This window comes from Penicillium psychrosexuale (assembly GCF_028828465.1).
Source record: "Penicillium psychrosexuale strain IBT 29551 chromosome Unknown utg000004l, whole genome shotgun sequence".
NCBI classification, from domain to species: Eukaryota; Fungi; Ascomycota; class Eurotiomycetes; order Eurotiales; family Aspergillaceae; genus Penicillium; species Penicillium psychrosexuale.
This window is the reverse complement of record NW_026643189.1, coordinates 4,807,912-4,827,746: the sequence shown is the minus strand read 5'-3', so window position 1 is coordinate 4,827,746 and position 19,835 is coordinate 4,807,912. Positions and strand designations below refer to the sequence as shown.

At 49.8% G+C, this 19,835-nt stretch overlaps 5 protein-coding genes across 5 annotated transcripts; 3 read left to right on the top strand and 2 right to left on the bottom strand.

Annotated features, from left to right (window-relative positions):
* Window positions 1-1,030: 1,030 nt before the first annotated feature.
* sidD (nonribosomal peptide synthase SidD) lies at window positions 1,031-7,317 on the top strand (the record flags this gene model as incomplete). Its single annotated transcript, XM_057188648.1, has 2 exons — window positions 1,031-1,456; window positions 1,513-7,317. The coding sequence occupies 2 exons, from the start codon at window positions 1,031-1,033 to the stop codon at window positions 7,315-7,317; spliced, it is 6,231 nt and encodes a 2,076-aa protein (XP_057040351.1).
* A 545-nt stretch (window positions 7,318-7,862) lies between these two features.
* On the bottom strand, window positions 7,863-11,868 carry N7518_007720 (ABC transporter ATP-binding protein; the record flags this gene model as incomplete). Its single annotated transcript, XM_057188647.1, has 2 exons — window positions 7,863-10,885; window positions 10,938-11,868. 2 exons carry the CDS (start codon window positions 11,866-11,868, stop codon window positions 7,863-7,865), a joined length of 3,954 nt encoding a protein of 1,317 aa, XP_057040350.1.
* Window positions 11,869-12,709: 841 nt separating this feature from the next.
* On the bottom strand, window positions 12,710-14,098 carry N7518_007719 (GNAT family N-acetyltransferase; the record flags this gene model as incomplete). The annotated part of the gene is made up of 2 exons (XM_057188646.1): window positions 12,710-13,081; window positions 13,142-14,098. The coding sequence occupies 2 exons, from the start codon at window positions 14,096-14,098 to the stop codon at window positions 12,710-12,712; spliced, it is 1,329 nt and encodes a 442-aa protein (XP_057040349.1).
* Window positions 14,099-14,570: 472 nt separating this feature from the next.
* Window positions 14,571-15,441, top strand: sidH (enoyl-CoA hydratase/isomerase family protein; the record flags this gene model as incomplete). Its single annotated transcript, XM_057188645.1, has 2 exons — window positions 14,571-14,799; window positions 14,852-15,441. 2 exons carry the CDS (start codon window positions 14,571-14,573, stop codon window positions 15,439-15,441), a joined length of 819 nt encoding a protein of 272 aa, XP_057040348.1.
* Window positions 15,442-16,565: 1,124 nt separating this feature from the next.
* N7518_007717 (uncharacterized protein) lies at window positions 16,566-18,479 on the top strand (the record flags this gene model as incomplete). The annotated part of the gene is made up of 3 exons (XM_057188644.1): window positions 16,566-16,801; window positions 16,880-17,493; window positions 17,548-18,479. The coding sequence occupies 3 exons, from the start codon at window positions 16,566-16,568 to the stop codon at window positions 18,477-18,479; spliced, it is 1,782 nt and encodes a 593-aa protein (XP_057040347.1).
* Window positions 18,480-19,835: the final 1,356 nt, after the last annotated feature.

Below are 19,835 nucleotides of genomic sequence, written 5' to 3'. Positions count from 1 at the left end.
CAAAAATAAGATTAAAGTATATGCGTAGCTTTTATCAGACCACGAAATTAATATAGACAAGTGGATGGCTACTTTGTGGCGTTTGCCAGAAACCCATTTAAACCTGTCTACAAGCGAGCCAAGAAATCAACGTAAGGAACGTGCGCGACAGAGTGAGGCCTTTATCAAATTTTCTTTTTAAAATTCCACGCTTATTGCGCGAGGTCCAAGCGGATATTAACTTATTATTATGTACTATTGTTGATTGTATTCGGATGATTCTACATTGCGAGAAGTGTACACGACTGGTACACGACACACATGTGCGTGTGATTTTTCAAGGTGGGTCTCGGAATGCCAGAATATCGAAAATCCCCTTCCTCGTCCTTCGCTTCCATCGGGCTTTTCCGCTTGACACGCACAATCGTGGATCCCTCCGAGACCTCGGAGAACCATTCCTTTTCAGTTTGGAGTGCCTTGATGTGTTTCAGAATAGGACGATCATATTCACGCTGCCTACAACATCTGCTATTTTAGTTTATGTCTTGATGATGAGCAATATCCTAACTGGGGTCTTCCGTTGAAACAATCTTGGCGTAGCATTTCCCTTTTTCCCTCGTTATTCCCTTCTTTTCTCTCGTGTGGAGTCTGTGGATCCGATACGTCCTGTATCATACAGTATTGTATGCAGCTTTGAGATCTGAATCACATACGACATACACGTATGGGTCCAAAACGCTCAGGAAAGATGAAACGGCCACATGCTTCGGCTTTCGTACTGCCTTCCAGAACGGGCGTGAATAATCCACTCACCCCGCAATAGCCGATCTCGGTGATGATATGCAAAATACATGCAGGGCACACTCAGGATAACTTCGGAGCTTTCAAGCCTTGAGGTGGAGCTGATGCAGAACCGTGTCTAGTTGGCTATATAGTGACACACTTCCGTCAAATTAATCCGCGCAAAGGCTCCCGATCTAACAATCAAGCTCCCAGTTCCTTCACATAAACTCGAGGGTACTAAGACCAGCTGCGCTGGTCAGCCGTCAAAATGGGCTTCATACCTCTCGAAGATGCCAATATTCGCAATGCGCTAAATGGAATTGAGAAAGTGCCAACAGACGTCAATGGCGACTTTAGCTCATTCCACATTGCGGATCTTGCCTCTGAACAAATCATCACTCCGACCGGCATGAAGGAAGAGATCGTGCTGTTGTCCTGGCTCATTGTGTTGTTGCGCAGCCGGGAAGACAGCCAAATATCATACGACTGGTCCTACAAATATTCCGCAAATGGCGCTGAGCCCGAGTCAGTGAACAAACTATTGATGAATGAAGTAATGAAAGGATTACAAAGTAATGTGGGAGAAGTTGTGACTGCGATCTCTCGGAATATCACCGCGGGAGCGTCCAGTGACGCATCGCTCGTTTTGAGTACCAGCTCTCTTTCGCGAACATCGGAAGAAGCCAAAGATGAAGTAAGTGAACGATTAAAACCATAGCCACTGAATTATAGCTAACCGTAATTGAAAAGGGTATGCTTCATCTCGAAGTTCGGTTCGATAATGCCCACCTCGAGATCCGCCCATTGTGGCACACCGAGAACATGTTGCCGTACACAGTGAAGCACCACGTCGAGACACTTGCCGACACTGTCAGAGTATGCCTCGGAAATCCCGATGCGACAATTGAACAATGTCTTCGCCCGACTGAAAGTGATCTGAACGATATATGGGGGTGGAACCACGAATTGCCTCCCACCTACAGATTTTGTATGCAAGATATGGTCGCTGAAAGAGCTCGCGAATACCCAGACAAAGTCGCCATTGATTCCTGGGATGGCAGCTTGACCTATAGCCAAATTGATCAGTGGTCCACTTCCGTAGCGTGCTCGCTCAAAGAAATGGGCGTTGAGCTGCACGATGTCCTCCCCGTGTGCTTTGAGAAATCCAGGTGGACGATCGTCGCTGTGCTTGGAGTGATGAAAGCAGGCGCAACTCTTGCGCTCATGGATCCAACACTTCCGCTTGCCCGTCTTCAAAACATGGCTGTACAGGTCGGCGCAAAGTCCATGGTTTCATCCCGCATGCAGTATGAGCTGTCGCTGGAGATCATGCCCACTGGAAACCACTTCGTCGTTGAAGAAGACGCTTTCACAAATCCAGCAAAGTCCCCATCAATTTCCGACTTACCCGATGTACCATCCTCCGCCCTCATGTACATCATCTTCACCTCTGGCAGCACGGGCACTCCGAAGGGAGTGAAGATTTCCCACCAAACTTACACGAGCAGTGCAATCCCTCGAGCAAAGGCAGTTGGATACACGCCAGAGTCCAGGGTGCTTGATTTCGCATCCTATGCTTTCGATGTCAGCATCGACAGTATGCTTTTAACACTCGGAAATGGTGGTTGTCTTTGCATTCCATCCGACGAGGATCGACTGAATGATATCAACGAAGTTATCCGCAAAATGCGAATTAATTACGCAGGCCTGACCCCCTCAGTGGGCCGAATTTTGGACGCGGATGTCATCGCATCGCTCAGCGGCCTCGGTCTCGGAGGTGAAGCTGTCTCGGCAAGAGACGCCAACCACTGGGGCAAAGAAACCAGAATTATCATTGGTTACGGTCCCTGCGAATGCACCATTGGATGCACAGTCAATGCCAGCGCTGCTACCGGCCGAGATTATCTCTCCATTGGCCCAGGCAACGGCGCAGCCATGTGGATTGCCAACCCGAATGACCACAACGAGCTTGTGCCAGTCGGCGCTGTGGGCGAGTTGCTCGTTGAGGGACCGATTGTCGGACAGGGCTATCTCAATGACCCCGAGAAGACTGCTGCTTCTTTTATTAATGATCCACCTTGGTTGGTCGCAGGCCACAAAAACCACCCTGGTCGTCGGGGCCGTCTGTACAAGACTGGAGATCTTGGAAGATATGATCCCGACGGCCTTGGCGGTATCGTTTTCGTTGGACGAAAGGACACTCAAGTCAAACTGCGCGGACAGCGTGTCGAATTGGGAGAAATCGAGAGTCAGCTAAAGGCTGTTCTACCTTCAGAAGCTAATGTCATTGCCGAGGTGATTACCCCTAAGGATTATGGAGGTCAGCCAATGCTCGTCGCGTTCGTTGCCTTCCAACCAAAGGGACATGGACAGGCCGAGCTTGCCTTGGATGACATCTCAAGTGAATTAAGCAGCGTATTGACAAAGGCCAATGCGGACGTGGCGAAGACTTTGCCACGTTACATGGTGCCGACCACATATATCCCGGTTAATCTTATGCCAGTGTTGATTTCAGGCAAAACGGATCGCAAGCAACTCCGAGCATTTGGTGCGACAGTTGATTTGCGCCAGCTGGACCAAGGAGCCGCAAGCACCGCTTCCCGGGAACTGAATGAGCTTGAGAAACGCCTGCGACAGGCCTGGGCCGAAACACTCAAACTCGATGCAGAAGCCATTCGCCCCGATGACAACTTCTTTGCCCTGGGTGGTGACTCTTTGGCAGCGATGAGACTCGTGTCTGTCTGCAGAGCGCAGGACCTCGATCTTTCTGTCATCAGCACTTTCGGAAACCCTACCCTCTCGGCGATGGCCACTGTCGTTCAGCCTTGCAGCTCTCATGTACAGGAAGATATCCCGGCATTTTCTTTAATCTCCCAATCTGTTGAGAGCGCTCGCCTCGAAGCAGCACAAGCTTGTGGGGTGGATCAAGAAGACGTGGAAGATATCTACCTTTGCACACCCACACAGGAGTCATTGTTCACCTTCTCGCTCAAATCGACAAAGGCGTACGTTGCTCAAAGAGTCGCATGTCTTCCGTCGGATATCACCCTGGATGCTTGGAAGAAGGCCTGGGAAGATGTTGTTGCAGCAAGCCCTATCCTGCGATCTCGTCTGGCACCGCTTCAAGACCCAGGTCTCCAGCAAATTGTTGTGAAGGAAGGCATCTCCTGGAGATACTCCACAGATCTGAACCAATATCTCGAGAATGACCGAAGCGAGAAGATGAACCTTGGACAAAGTCTGGCTCGATACGGCCTTGTCAGCAATGAGAATGACGACAAGCGGTATATGATCTGGACTGTCCACCACGTTCTCTACGATGGATGGTCAGAGCCAATCGTTCTCAAGCAAGTCAGCGATGCCTTGCAGAACCGGTCTGTCGCGATCCCGACACAGATGCGGGATTTTGTCAAGTACGTACGCGATACAGACGAGACTGCCATGCATGACTTCTGGCGACGGGAGTTGAAGGGCGCTGTCGGGCCTCAGTTCCCCCGCCTGCCCTCTCGTGACTACATGCCCACTCCCAATTCCATGATCGAGCATCAGATTTCCCTCGAGACAGTTGCTGGATCACCTTTCACGATGGCCACATTGGTCCGCGGTGCATGGGCCCTCGTCGCCTCCCAATACACTGGAAGCGACGATGTCGTGTTTGGTGAGACACTCACTGGTCGTGATATTTCGCTACCGGGTGTGGAGAGCATCGTCGGACCACTGATCGCAACAATCCCCATCCGCATCCAGGTCCGCCGATCCAGCTCAGTCGAATCCTACTTGCAGACGGTACAACAAACCATCGTGGCTCGCACACCCTACCAGCATATGGGAATGCAGAACATCAGAAAGGTCAGCCAAGACGCGCAGTATGCATGTGAAGCTGGCACTGGACTGGTCATCCAGCCCGATCCCGAGTACGTCGGTAGCGAGCTTGGATTTGAGCTTGGAGATGTTGTCCGTGAGGCGCTTCACTTCAACCCGTACCCACTCATGGTGGCCTTTGGAATCAATAAGGGTGGTCTCAGAGTTTCCGCCAGCTTCGATAGCAGCCTGATTGAGAGTTCGCAGATGCAGCGGATTCTTGCACAGTTGGAAACCGCTTGCGTGCAGTTGTCTAAGGGTATTGACAAGCGCATTGATGAGATCTCTTGCCTTCCCGAGACTGAATTGAACCAAATTTGGCAATGGAACCAGACTCCTCCTCTTTCTGTCGACGAAACCTCTGGCAACCTTCGCGCCCATGCGAGCACCAAACAAGGATCAGTCTATCCTCGTACTGTGGTTCCTTGGGTTTGTGATGCTCGCAACCCGGATTTGTTGTCGCCCATCGGCAGTGTTGGCGAGCTCTGGCTTGAGGGAGCCTGCCTTTCTGGGGAAACAGTCGAGTCCCCTGCCTGGCTCGTGGCCGGAAGCTCTGAATACGCTGGCCGATCAGGAAAGGTGCAGCCTACGGGTGACATTGTCCAGCTTCGGGATGATGGAAGTCTGGTATTCGTTGGCCGCAAGGAGAATGTTGTACCCCTTCAAGGACACGCAGTGGACATTGCAGACCTCGAGTCGCATTTCACAGCTCACCTCCCATCCGGAACTCGCGCCGCTGCATCGGTGTTCCAGCCGTTGAGAGAAGGCACTCAAAAAGCGTCCGAGCAAGAGCTGGCTGTCTTCATCGAGAATCAGCCTTCTCAGGAAGACAGTGTAAGAGTGATGCCGGCGAAATACGAGATAGTGGGCTATGAGACGACTGTCTGCGACACTATTCCCGTTACACTTGCTGTGTCATTGAAGAAGCTCGACAAATTTATCCGCGACTCATTGCCATCCTACATGGCCCCATCTGCGTACGTTGTGGTTGACAAGTTGCCCGCTGGACTGGAGCAACTCGACCACACCTCACTCAACCAATTGGCATCGAAGATTCCTCGAAATGTCTTCGAAGATCTTCGTGGAGGTTTCAAAGAGGCATGGACGAAGGGCTTGGCGCAGACAAACCTATCGCCGACAGAGAAGATCCTGCAATCCGCTTGGGCCAAGATCCTCCGACTGAGTCCCGAGCAGATTGACGTCGATGACAACTTCTTCCGCCTTGGAGGCGATTCTGTCTTGGCAATGAAATTGGTGTCAAGTCTCCGCACACAGGGACACAGCTTATCAGTGGCCGATATCTTCCAACACATGCGTCTTGGTGATGCAGCCAAGGTGCTGAAGGTGGACCAAGCGAAGGAAACCGCTCCGCTATACAAGCCTTTCTCCGCGCTGAACAATTTGGATGTCCAGATGTTCTTGGCCTCAACTGTCCGGCCCAAGCTTGCCAACCCAGGCTGGCCCATCAAGGATGTGTTCTCGATCACAGATTCACAAGCACTCGATATTAGAGGAACCATTGGAGCGCCACGCACTTCCATCCAATACACCATGCTGTACTTCGACCAAAATATCGATCGCGAGAAATTGCTTAGCGCCTGCAATGACCTGGTCAAGACCCACGATATTCTGCGCACTGTTTTCATTGAGCATGAATCGTCCTTCCTTCAAGTTGTCCTTGAAGACGGACATGTCCCCGTGGTGACACGCCAGGCTGACAAGGATATTGAGCAATACGTCACCGACCTCTGCACAGCAGACATTGAGTCAAACTTCGAGCTTGGATCGCCATTCCTCAAGATATTCCATGTCCAAGGCACCGACGGAAAGCACTGTCTCGTGCTATGCCTTTCGCACGCCCAATATGATGGCGTCTCACTCCCCAGACTGCTTCAAGACCTGGAGACCCTATATGCCGGAGACAAGGTTGTAGACTTTGAGCCATTCGCCTCATACATGGCACGAGTTACCGATGGACGCCTCCAAACCAAGGCAATCAGCTACTGGGGAAATCTGCTCAAGGATTCGACAGTGTCTGTCCTCGATGGAGCCTCGGCCCAGTCCACAGACAAATCCATCTTCCACGAGAAGGCCGTCGAAGAATTCCAGCCCGTGCCAGAGATCACAACGGCAAACGTGCTCACCGCAGCATGGGCACTGGTACTGGCCCGTCGTCTGGGCAAGCCCGATGTGACATTCGGCACGGTCACCTCAGGCCGAATGATCGACCTAGCAAACGTGGAGAATGTCATGGGTCCATGTTACCAACTCACTCCTGTCAGAGTGAAGTTCGAGTCGCAGTGGACAGCGATGGATCTGTTGCGCTTTGTGCAGCAGCAGAGTGCCGAGTCTGCGGCGCACGATTTCCTCGGATTCGAGAAGATCTCGAAGCTGTGCGCACACTGGCCATCGGAGGTACACTCCTTTGACTCGATTGTTCATCACCAGGACTGGGATGATTTCGATGATATGCCATTTGCTGGATCTTCTTGCAAGGTTGATATTTCCAACCCGCATGGCGATGCTGCTTATCCCTTGAAGGCTGTCTCGTTCGTGCGCGGTGGGAAGATGCATGTTGGATTTGTTGGAAGTGAAAAGGATGCGACGTTTGTGGATGCCACTCTTGATGAGTTGGCTGCTGCTGTTCAGGAGTTGTCGGGTTGTCGCTCTGATCCCCTGGTGCTTGGTGCCTGAATATGATAGATGATATATGATATTTTTGTAAAGCAGATAGATTGAGATGATTTGAAATTTGATTGAACGTTTTTCTTATACTCCACGTGTCTTTTCTACAAAACTAAAACCTTTGGATTTGCGACTTCATATCGTGTCTTGAATCTTTTTTTTTCTCATTGCAGCCTCAAATAGTGGCCTTGGTTTTCGGGCATGGGGGAAACCTCCATGTCAAGTAGAATTCTAGAGAGAAGAGAGCCCAGTCACCACTCATGGAATGAAAAGGAGCTTGCAGGATGTTGTTACACTAGGAGATAAGGATGTCTACTACGGTGTGTGTGATCTCCATGCTTGCTAGCTGACCTCCCTAGATGGTGTTGTTGTGTCGATCTCGTTCGTCTGCTAGGTGCATATCCCTCTTCAATATATGTCTTGTGAATACGAAAAGATGCCAGCCATTTCTACTAGTAACGGATCATAAGAACACTGGTAAAATAATAATAATAATAATAATAGGGATATATATTAAACAAGTACTAGAAATTTAAATCGGACATATACTTTTTTCAAGTCGCCACTGTCTGGTGCATGACATTCGCCCGGTAACTGTCGGACCGCAAGAGCAATTCTTCATGAGAACCAGAATCAGTGCATACACCGCCATCGATCAAGAAAATGGTATCAGCTTTCCGGATAGTGTGAAGACGGTGAGCAATGGCAATGACAGTGATTCCCCGTGCGGCCTTCTCCAGACCATCCTGCAAGAGTTTCTCGGATTCAGCGTCCAAAGCACTAGTCGATTCATCAAGAATGAGAAGCTTGGGCTTGCGAACGAGAGCACGAGCAATGGACAATCTCTGCTTCTGGCCTCCAGAGAACTGGTTACCACTCGGTCCACAGAGGGTCTGGTAGCCATTTGGCAATGCAGCGATAACATCGTGGATGTTTGCGAGCTTACAGGCCTCTTGAATTTCTTCAAGGGTCACTTTGTGGTTGGGTCGGGCACCGAGACCAACATTGAACTCAATGCTTCCTTCGAAGAGGACGCTCTCTTGAGGCACAAGGGAAATCCAGTCACGGAAGGTGACATCCGAGGTCTTGGTCACGTCGACTCCGTCGATTATGATAGAGCCAGATTCGGGTTTGTACAGGCGCTCAACCAGGGAGATGATGGTCGATTTACCGGCACCACTGGGTCCAACGAGGGCACAAAACTTGCCGGGGCGAATATCAATATTCAAGCCCTTCAGAATCTTCATGTCCGGCCGGGCAGGGTAAGAGAAGTGGACATCGCGCATCTGCACACTCGAAGCCGTGCTGCCAGAGTTGTAGGTGGGTTTCTCTTCAGTTGCCTCGACATCCATGGTGTATGGATTGAGCCGGCCACCCATCTTGTCCTTGCCGATCTCAATCAGGCCAAGGATTCTGGACATTGCCGATCGCGCGGCAGAAAGCTCAGGTGCGAGTGCGAACATCTGACTCCAAAGCAGGGCACTGACGAGAAGAGAGAAGACAACAATCAGGAACTGGGTCTGACTGTAGTTACCGTTGATGATCTGCTTGGAACCCCACCAGTATGCCAGTGCATTCACCATGTTACCTAGGAAGTAGGTCATCGCTTGCCAGAAACTTGCCTGCACGGTGACCATAAATGTCTCCTTGCGGGGTCCTTTCAGGGATCGTCGGTAGGTCCTCAGAGTATTCTCTTCAAGAGAAAGAGAGGCAATTGTCTTGATAGAGGTAACTGCTTCCACACCGATGTCGACAGACTTGGTGTAGGCGTTCTCATGACGCTCCTCGAATTTGCCGAGGACCATAAGCTCCATTAGACCAGCTCCAAGCAGAAGGGGCACAAGGGCCAGGCAGACCAAGGCAATTCTCCAGGCAATAATGTGGGTCAGGATAATGGCGGCAATCAGGTTGACGGTGATAGAGAACAGAGTGCCAACGACAGATCCGCTAATACCGGCAAGGGCATTACCATCTCTGGTGATATAGGACAGAAGCAGAGCAGGCGATCGGCCGTTAGACTGATGCCACTGGAGATCTTGTTCAAACAGTGACCGGAATGACAACACTCGCACCTTATAGACGATCTTCTCAGAGACAAGGCCGAATCCTCCCCAGCTGACGATGTTTGCAAAGAACTCGATGATCGCAAGAACGAAGAACATCAGACCGTAGAAGTTACCCCGTGAGCTGATACTGTCTGCAGTGTGACAAGGGTTGAGACTTCCGACCGTGTTTCCGAAAATGACAGCTTCGCCAGAAAAGGCTCCGCCAACCATGCTGGAACCGAAAAGAGCAGCGAAAATGACAAGCGTATGGGGCTTGAGAGCTGGTGCATAACCCTTGCAAAGACCCCAGACGGATCTGACGGGGCCCTGAAGGTCTCTGTTTTGTTCCTCTTCCTCATCGGAGTCACCGGCTGGTGCTTCAGTGGTTGAGACACGGGTTTCCTTTGTAGGTTCATGGTCATTTGAAAGACCGCCCTTTTCATTTTCCATGTCGGTAATAGAGGTAGCATCGGACTTGCTGACGCTCTCAATGCTGGCAGTGGTATCAGTCTTGGATCCAGCCGCGGCTCCGAGAGTCTGCAATTTGACCAGCTCAGAGTAAGGCCCATTCCCAGCCATCAGCTCGGCGTGAGTTCCCTCTTCCAAGATATCTCCCTTGTGCATACAGACAATCTTATCCGCATTTGTGATCGTTGACAGACGATGAGCAATCGTGATGACAGTTCGACCGGTTGAGATGTTGTTGATAGCCCGCTGGATACGCTGTTCACTGCGTGAATCCAGAGCAGCTGTGGCTTCGTCTAAAATGAGAACCGCGGGATCCTTAACAAGCGCACGCGCAAGAGAGACTCGTTGCTTCTGACCACCACTGATGAGTCGGCCACTAGAGCCAACCATCGTGGCGTACCCATACTGCAATGCTTCGATAAAGCCATCCGCATCTGCAAGCGCGGCAGCATGTCGGACCAATTGAACGATTTCGACGATTTCTGGGCCCCGTCTCTCTGCTGCGGTCATAAGATCTTCACCCTCTCTGACTTCGGTGGCTAGATCACCGAGGTCCGTTGAAAGGAGTGCCATCTTCAGATGTGCATGGGCTGGTTTGCTTGAGTTCATTAAGCCGTGTGCGATGTTCTCCAAAAGGGATCGGTCGAGAAGGGAAGGCTCCTGCTGCACAAGACTGAGGAATCCTCTCAAGTCACGGGTATTGACATCGCGGATATTGTGGCCATCGAAAGTGATCTCACCTCCCGTGGCATCATACAAGCGGATAACTAAACCTGCGATGGTGGACTTTCCACTTCCGGAAAGACCAACAATGGCTGTGTGCTTCTTGGGAGCAATAGAGAGATTGATCTTATTAAGGACAGTGATCTCGGGCCTGGAGGGGTAAATGAAAGAGACGTCCTTCAATTCAAATCCGCCCTCCGCCTCGGTGAGGCGAATGCCCTCATCGGAGTGTCCATCAATCAAGGATACACGATCAATATCGCTTCGCAGCTTGTGGTAACAGGCAACAGCCTGTGTAAACAGGTGGATGAAAGGTGCAACTTGACTCAGAAGCAGGGTAGCTATCGTTAATGTTAGTAAAATATTCCACACCAAGATATCTATTAAACTGACCTTCAACCAAGACAAAGATAACCGTGAAAATAGCTCCGACAGTGGCTCCCGCAGACTCGCGGCGCACTGCTGCGGCGATCTGTTTACTTCCTTGCCAGAATGCAAGACCGTTTGCACCATATGAGACGAAATACAAGACACCGGCTTGAATACCAGTGGCAGAGGCCTTTTTCAATCCTTCGGTTTCCGAGTCCTTCAACGCCTTGGAGAACTTCTCCTCTAGACGAGCGTTGGCACCAAATGCATGCACCACAACAATGTTGTTCAGCGCTTCGGAGGCAATCGACGCAGCGGACGCAGCATAATCCGACATGCGCCCGGTGTATTTCTCGATATAATAACTTCCAACAAATGACATAATGAAGTATGCGGGAATCAAGGACAGCAGCATCGCGGCAAGAATAGAGTCTTTGATAAATGCCACGACGTATGCGGTAACGAAAAAGGAGAAACTCGAGATACAGATTCCGACCTTCTCAGCTGTACCGGAGCGAATGGTTTGGATATCGGTGTTAAGTCGAGAAGCAACTTCTCCGGCGGGCAGGTTATCAAAGAAAGAGGGTTCTTGTCGGAGCAGGTTCTGGAGATACTTTTCGCGGAGTCGCTGCGCCAGGCGCGCACCGGTCATCGTCCAGCATAGTAGGTGAAGGTAGATTAAAACGAATTGAGCGATGCCCAGGTACACGATCAGCAGAATTCTGCTATTGATGTCCGCTTGATCGCTGGAGTCCCCTTGCTCGCCAGCAGCTTCGGCGCAGGTCACCGAATTGAAATCATCGATAAGTTGACCGAATACGATACCAATGATGGGGAAAGGGACACCCGATCCAATTGCAGACGCCAGGCCAACAAAGAGGGTTACCAATTCAAGTCGCGAGGGATTGGCAGCCACAAGCAGCCGAGGGTAGTCTGCAAGGTTCCCGAAACCCATGGTGACTCGAGAATGGCGTTCAACACTGGGATTGTCGTTTGAGTGTTGAAGAAGCTAAGTTCTTACAGGCGATCAATTTATCGCTTTGCAGTTTTGAAAGTGGCGTCACCATGAAAATTGCACCCACTTCTTAGCGTGAGTCCATTCGGCGAAACTACTTTAGCTGGGTTGCGACAAAGACCCAAGGAAAGATGTATGCCAAGTGTAAAGATGGGGATTTCCAGGGGATTTCCGGATGTTTAACCTGCCGATTTGATTTTTTCCACTCTGCCGACATCGGTTTTGACAGTTGGATCCGAATATGCAACCCACAAGGGGGGCACCTGAAGAATTTCAATTATACGGACGGGGGTTATCAGATCAAAATGGGGTTTGAGTACCGTGGTTTCCCCTACTGCCGTCCGTACGTGTAAGTCTGGGTCAATACGGCTATACTGTATCTATAAATTCCAAGTGTCCGTATTTTACATGCAGAAAAATACACCATGTATTTAATAAAACAAAGTGGAGAGACGGTAATTAAAATTACGGTACCTCAAACTCTGTCTTAGAGCTAGCAGGACGTCTGATTGGTTGATATCTTGTTAAATATCCGAAAAGCATATTCTATCAGAAGATTATCTGATTGATTGGGGCAAAGCGGAGTGCATAACGCGTTTCTAGGAGGAACTGCCTGAACAAGGAAGCTCGAGGTGGAGAACACGAGCTACCCCCACTTGTCTCGGAAAGATGATGGAAAATGAATTAAAAATAAAAGAATATCTCATGAAATTTTATACATTGCACAATGTTAAGCTTCGCCGATCAGAGTCAAGTATGAGTCAAGAAAGCTCAAGCAAATTTACAATTTCGCATTCCACGCGGCGCGATCAGCGGATTCTAAAGGTCGCTCACGTCCGTCCCAGAATAGAGGACACAACTGGAACCACTTTTCGCGACTGCAAATCGAATGGACCGATCGCTTATGGCCGAGATCGACGTACTTGCCAATTGTGAGTCCTTGCGCGTTCTCGTAGGACAAGATGGTCGCCCCGGTGGCCTTGGGCTCACCGACAGCATTAGCGGTCCGGGGATCGTCCAAGAAAACATAGTGGATACAGCTCGAGTACCAGGCATTTACGCGGTGTGCACCTCGGAAGCTGGCATCGCCGACGAGAGAGTGACGGCCGCGGTCATAGTCTCCAGCATCGTAGTGAGCGCCATAGTGATCCTCCTGTAGACAAGGTGTTAGTGTCATTGCCAACCTAAAACGCGACTGGGTAGGGGGATTTACCTTTGACCAGTACAACTCATAATACGAAAAGCGGGTATCATCGAAGCGTCCGAACAAGCACAGAACATGGGGATCGAAGTGCAGTTTGCGCAGATACTCGGTGTGCTGTTCAATAGTTCCAGTCTCATTCCAGCCTGCGGCAACACGCGGGTCATTTTGCCACTTGTTGAACAGCTGGACGTGCTCCGCATTTTGCCAGTCAACGACTTCGAGCGAGAAGTGCTCGTTAATCTCGGGGATGTAGCGACTGTAGGCAATTGATCCGGGGAACGGCTTAGGGCGGCGAGTCGGGTGGCGGGTATATACAGGCTCCTCGGGGAACTTGTTTGTCATTTGGTAGTTCTCCGGCATGATGGGATACTGAGACAAGGGCTCCCGCATGGGGCCGTCTGTGCCATCTCCCACCACCCAGATAGGACGAGGGCCCAATGGAGAAGCAGCACCTTGCCAGAAGGCGCTTCGGAGAATCAGCAAATCATCGAATTGCAGAGCCTTGTTTTCTCTGTCCCGCAGGTTTCTCGGGTGGTCGATTGCCAACCCGGTGGTAAGAAGCTCATTGCGGATGATTTCTTGCCCTGCGCCGGACAGGGTCAGTCTGAAGTACTCGATTGTTGGGTGACCGAGATAAATGGCGTGAACAACGTTCCAAATTTGGCCCAAAGAAGGGGTTCTGTTTCCTGGCCACTGGAAAACAGTCTGTGGACTGCGACGCGCGCGACCCCAGGGAGTGTTATCTGAGATAGGTGGTTGCTCGGCTTTGGGAATGAATGTCAAGTCAAGCCATGAGAGCGAGTCTGAGTGTAGCTGTTCAGGCAAAGGTCGGCCCTTTGCGGGCTGCTCGTCAAGTGTCAAGGTGCGCGTAGCCGGTGTCGATCCATTGACAGTGTTCACACGATATGCGGTCAGGTAAGGGTGTGGTAGCTTGACCAAAGGATACTGGTGTGATTTAGAGGCCATTGTCGTAGTTTCTCGATCGTCAAAGGTAGGGATCAAGAATTCCGAAGGAATTGGAGTGTCGGTGTAAGAAAAAAAAAAAAAAGAGAGCTCCCCGCGCTGCGCAATCAGATTATATGTACGGAGTAGGTGAGACCCTCAAACGGCTGAAGAATATCAATTAAGGAGATAGTAACCGAGGCCGAATACTCTCACATATGTAACAAATGGTTTCGGGATACACGAGCCTGAATTTATCACCCTATGGGGCTGTTATTTTCAAACATGTACAATAATATATCTGTATGTTGTACGGAGATAATACCGATGTCGCCTTGTTATGGAGCCAAGTCCCGAGGTTCCGTGGAAGCTTTCTGCGCCCGAGCTCTACGAATGACAATACATAATCCGTAGCCCAGCCCAAGAGAAAATATAAAGTCGAAGCCTAAGGTTGAATTAGTCACAATACTGTGCATATTCTGCTTCACAATTCATCATGTCGTTACGATCAGGGCCCTTGAATCATGAGAATTTCTATATCTCTTTCCCGCATGAGCGGATTGTCCAGGTCACAATCAATAGACCGGACAAGCTAAATTGCATCGACAAGAAGACTAGTCGAGAGATTGCCAAGATCTGGGAGCTGTTCGATGAAGACGAAAGCTTATGGGTCGCCATCATCACCGGTGTTGGGCGAGCCTTCTGCACAGGCGCAGATCTAGGAGGTGGGTTTCTTCTTTTCTATCACCTGAACTATCGACTGACGGAATCGAGCAGAGTGGAACGCAATGAACAAGGCAGGTGTCGTCAATGACATGTCCGCTCCTGGCCTGGCCGGATTGCCTCGCCGGACCGGCAAGAAACCGATCATCGCCGCTGTGAACGGCCTTTGCATGGGCGGAGGGTTCGAGATGGTGGCAAATTGCGATCTTATCTTAGCCTCATCATCGGCCATTTTCTCCCTTCCCGAAGTGAAGCGAGGCATCGTGCCAGTAGCCGGATGTTTACCGCGATTGACCCGCACTATTGGCCTGCAACGCACCATGGATCTCGTGCTTACTGGCAGGAACGTGAGCGCCACCACGCTACATGACTGGGGTCTTATCAGTCAAGTGGTGGAGCCACCAGCCGATGTTGTCCGAGCAGCAATTGAAGTTGCTGAGGTCATGTGCAAAAATAGCCCTGATTCCCTCATTGTTGGCCGTCTAGGTGTTCGAATGAGCTGGGAAGCTGGCAGCGTGGAGGATACTGTAACAGATCTCGCGGATCACTGGTATCCTCGGTTGGTTGGGGGTCCTAACTTTGCCGAAGGCATCCAGGCTTTTGTGGAGAAACGGTCACCAAGCTGGAAGAATTCAAAACTGTGAGAGGGAAAAAAGTCCACCCACACTACACCGTAATCAGATTTGGTGGCGCAACCATTTTCCACAGTCCGATGGCGGTGCCATGGTTGATAGTGGAGTGTGTACTTATCTGATTTAACTGTAACGCGACGTAATTAATTAATTTCTTTTTTTGGAATGTTTGGGCCAAAATAGACTGCACGTGGTAAGCACCTTAAACCAGAGGAAGAGGTATGTATGCATTGAGGAAGATATGTAGGAAATAACTGAAGATATTCTCATATCTGGAGAGATCTGCTATTAATTCCAAGAGTCTTGGAAATCGTGGAAATCTCATGCGTGTTTCATCGAACTCCGTTTAATACCATCTAACTGTATTACATACCGCTAGTACCTAGTTAGTACGGAGTACATATATTGTTTTCCGTACTATGTACCCACTGATACTTTCTATATTGTATGATGAAACGGAGTACATATGACCGGGTGAATCCGCACGGATCTCGCGCCTTTAGTAAGTAGCTTTTAGTGCTGACCCATGACGCCCCAAACACATTGACCCATTATTGTCATTCCTTATTAATATATGATTTTTTTCTTATATCTTTTTCCGGCTGTCGGCGTGACAATTCCATTCTGCATGCCAAGCAATGCCAAGGTATTGATTACCGCAACAGGAAGCTTCCGCGAGGTACTTGAGCTTCAAGCAGTTACATCCCCGGTTAACATTGCCCTCGCTTCGTCTCTCCGGTATGAGATTCATCATTCATGCAATCTTATTAGGTTCTACCTTCGGAAAGTCCCATCATGGCTAACGCCGTCAGTGGGGTGACTAGACATGGCCTGCATACAACCATACGCAAAGAAGCCCTAGGGAGGAGAGGAGGGAAAAAATACAGTCTACTCGATTATTACTCCGTAGCGAATGAACGCTAAGACATCGCCAAGACATTTCCTACTGGTTCATTTCACACGGCGTGCATTAGCCTTCCAAGATTGTACCAATCCGCCGAGTTCGGTATTTTTTTTAAGCGCTGGATCTGGAGCACCAATAACCAGGGATTATATTTGCTATAAGGGCAAGGATTTCCCTTGCGCTTTTGGGTTCCTCCAACCTACTTTTTATATTTCCTGATTTCCAGATCAACATGGGTGTTTCCAGGTTCCGATCTGCCTTCCGGCGATCATCGACCCAGGACTCAGTTACTCAAGTCCCTGTGACCACTGATGGCGATGAAAAGAGCAAAATCCCTACCGACCCCGTTGCTGTACCTAACAGCGCGGACCCCGAAGTTCCCACTCAAGATGCACAGCAAGGTGTCAGAGATGTCGAGGCTGTGACTTTGAGTTGGACGAGGACGATGCTGATTGCAGTCTTTGCAAAGTAAGCTTTTGTTCCCTCGCCTCGACGGGCGATCGACCCGTAAAATCCAGCTTATTTACTAACGTGAATCTTCAATAGCATCTGGTTCTTGTACTTCGTCAATGCTATGCAATCCTCGATTAACTACAGTTTGCTCAGCTATGTCACCAGTGACTTTGAGAGCCATTCCCTCCTGAATGTCATCTACATTGTTGCAGACGCCATGACAGCCTCAGTGTACATCCCTACTGCCAAGATCATGGACGTTTGGGGCCGTGCAGAGGGTTTCCTAGTCATGACCGTTTTTGCTACGCTTGGTCTAATTCTCATGGCTGTATGCCACAACCTTCCCACATTCTGCGCGGCCTACGTCTTCTACAGCATTGGATTCGGAGGTATGACATACTGTGTCGATGTCATCACCGCCGACATTTCCAAGCTCAAGAATCGAGGTTTGGCTTACGCTTTCACCTCCTCGCCATACATCATCACAGCCTTCGCTGGTCCCAAGGCCGCCGAGGGCTTCTACGAAGACATTAGCTGGCGATGGGCCTTTGGTGCATTCTCCATCATCTTCCCTATTGTTGCCTCCCCTCTTTACTTCATCTTGAAGAGCAACCTCAAGAAGGCCCAGAAGAACGGTCTTCTAGTCCCGGAGCCTAGCGGCCGGAATTGGTGGCAAAGCATTTGGCACTATACCAAAGAGTTCGATTGTGAGTGAAAAGCTTTTCAAAGCATTGGAAAATTGGAAATACTGACTTGGATAGTGCTTGGTGTTTTGGTGTTCTCTACCGGCCTTACAATCTTCCTCCTTCCATTCAGCATTGCAACGTACGCCCCTCAGGGCTGGGCATCAGGCTACATCATTGCTATGATCGTCATCGGATTTGTTATGCTTGGCCTCTTCCTTGTTTGGGAGTTCCGCTTTGCTCCGACACCAATGTTCAACTTCAGACTGTTGACCGATCGAACCATCATTGGTGCATGCTTGCTCGACGCGACATACCAGCTCTCTTACTACTGCTGGAACAACTACTATACATCCTTTTTGCAGGTAGTCAACGATCTCACCATCTCCGAGGCCGGTTATGTTAGCAACACTTTCGACGTTGTTTCCGGCTTCCTCTTGCTTGGAGTCGGTTTCATTATTCGCAGAACTGGTCGCTTCAAGTGGACTCTCTACATTGGTGTCCCGCTTTACATTTTCGCCCAGGGATTGATGATCTATTTCCGCCAGCCCGATCAATCTGTCGGTTATCTTGTGATGTGTCAGATTTTCATCTCCATTGGTGGATCTGTCTTCATCATTGTCGAGCAGCTTGCCATCTTAGCTGCCGCCGATCACCAGCACGTCGCAACTGTCCTCGCCCTGCTGAACGTCGTCGGTACCGTGGGTGATGCTGCCGGTTCTACCATTTGTGCCGCAATCTGGACCAACACCTTCTACAAAGCCCTTGAGGCGAGGCTTCCTGCCTCTGCGATAGGAGACATCGATTTGATCTACGAGGATATTACCCAGCAGCTGTCCTATCCCGTCGGAACCCCCGCGAGAAGGGCTATTCAAGCAGCCTATGCCTATTCTCAGACACGAATGCTTGCTGTTGGCACCGGTCTCATGGGTCTTTGCATCATCTGGGCCATTATGATCCGTGACATTGACCTGAAGAAGGTTGCTCAGGTCAAGGGTGTCGTCTTCTGAGGTGTTTCCCTTCTTCTTTGGAGATAATTTTCGACAATGATAATGTTGATGATCCATTTCCCATTATATCCAAACCACAACTAGCTGCTCCCAGGCAGTTATCAACCTTCGCTTTTTGTACCTTACTATTTAATCATATCAACATGACGGTCTGAATGCAGAGTGTTATGACTATCCGAAACAATGTTTCTATTCTTGTAAATACTTGGCAATGATATTGACCCCGAGTTTTCCGCGACCTGCTCGCTTGGTGTTTGTTTCCGTTTACCGGGAGAGCCGCGGTATGGTATGGTTTGGTATGTAATAAAATAAAATTGGCACTTCAAGTTAGTTATGCAAATATACCCCTAGTAAGTATGTAAGTAATCTATGTATCAAAGTATGAAACAACAACTGTCTGTGTGTGCTTTCATGTGAATCTTGAGTACCTTAGCTAGCAGCTTACAGAGCCCGGTGTCATCTGACAGATCCACGTATGACTAAAGTTCATCCATACCCGAGGTCTAAGGTGGAACCAGGGATGAAAAAGATCTGATAAGTTTCTTTTCCAACGCCCTTGCCGTTTTTGCACGGCACTGGGGAACCCCTTTCCTTTCGGCTCAAACCGCCCTGCTGAGACGTGGCTGAGGACCTAGAAAGTTACACATCATTTCAATTAGCGAAGCAATAATAGCAGCTGAGGTTAGATTGGTATCCTGGGAACATTTCTCCTACAACATGCGGAGTACAAGCCGAAGTTCTACCACGTTGCTGAGTGGGTATGGCCGCGCAGCCGGATCTTCGGTTACATTCTTCCTGGAAATATTCCGAATGGTATGGAATCCGATGATTTTATCTGATCATCTGATTAGATTGGGCTGCTGGTCCGGGTTCTCTTGGCATAGTGGCACTTTTATCTGATCCCAAGGCGTTCGGTAGGCACAACCGCCAAGCAGCAGCCCATGGTCTTCTGTGGATGTCCGGGTTCGGCGGACTTCATCTCGAGCTATTTCCCGCCCATTACGTACTTCAAAAGCAGCAATCTAGTGGCGTGGCTTTTTCTGCCGACAGAAAGAATAAAAACTTGCCCAATGACTCACGGCTTGAATTTCAAAGGTGGTGACAAGTCACCAAGAATTGAGGGCTTCGAGGTCACGTGTGACAACCATATGGTAGGTACACCATCTAGAGAGAAAGACTGCACAACCAACGCAGGTTGGCAAACAAGTCCATTAAAACTCCAGGTCTCTTCTTACCATATCTTGTGTTCTTTCTCTAGTTTTGGGATTTCCCAGAATGGCCCTGTTGGAAGGCCAGGTCACATGACCTTTATTGTTCGCTCCTACTATAGTCTTCCACAAACCTGTAGATGGTTTC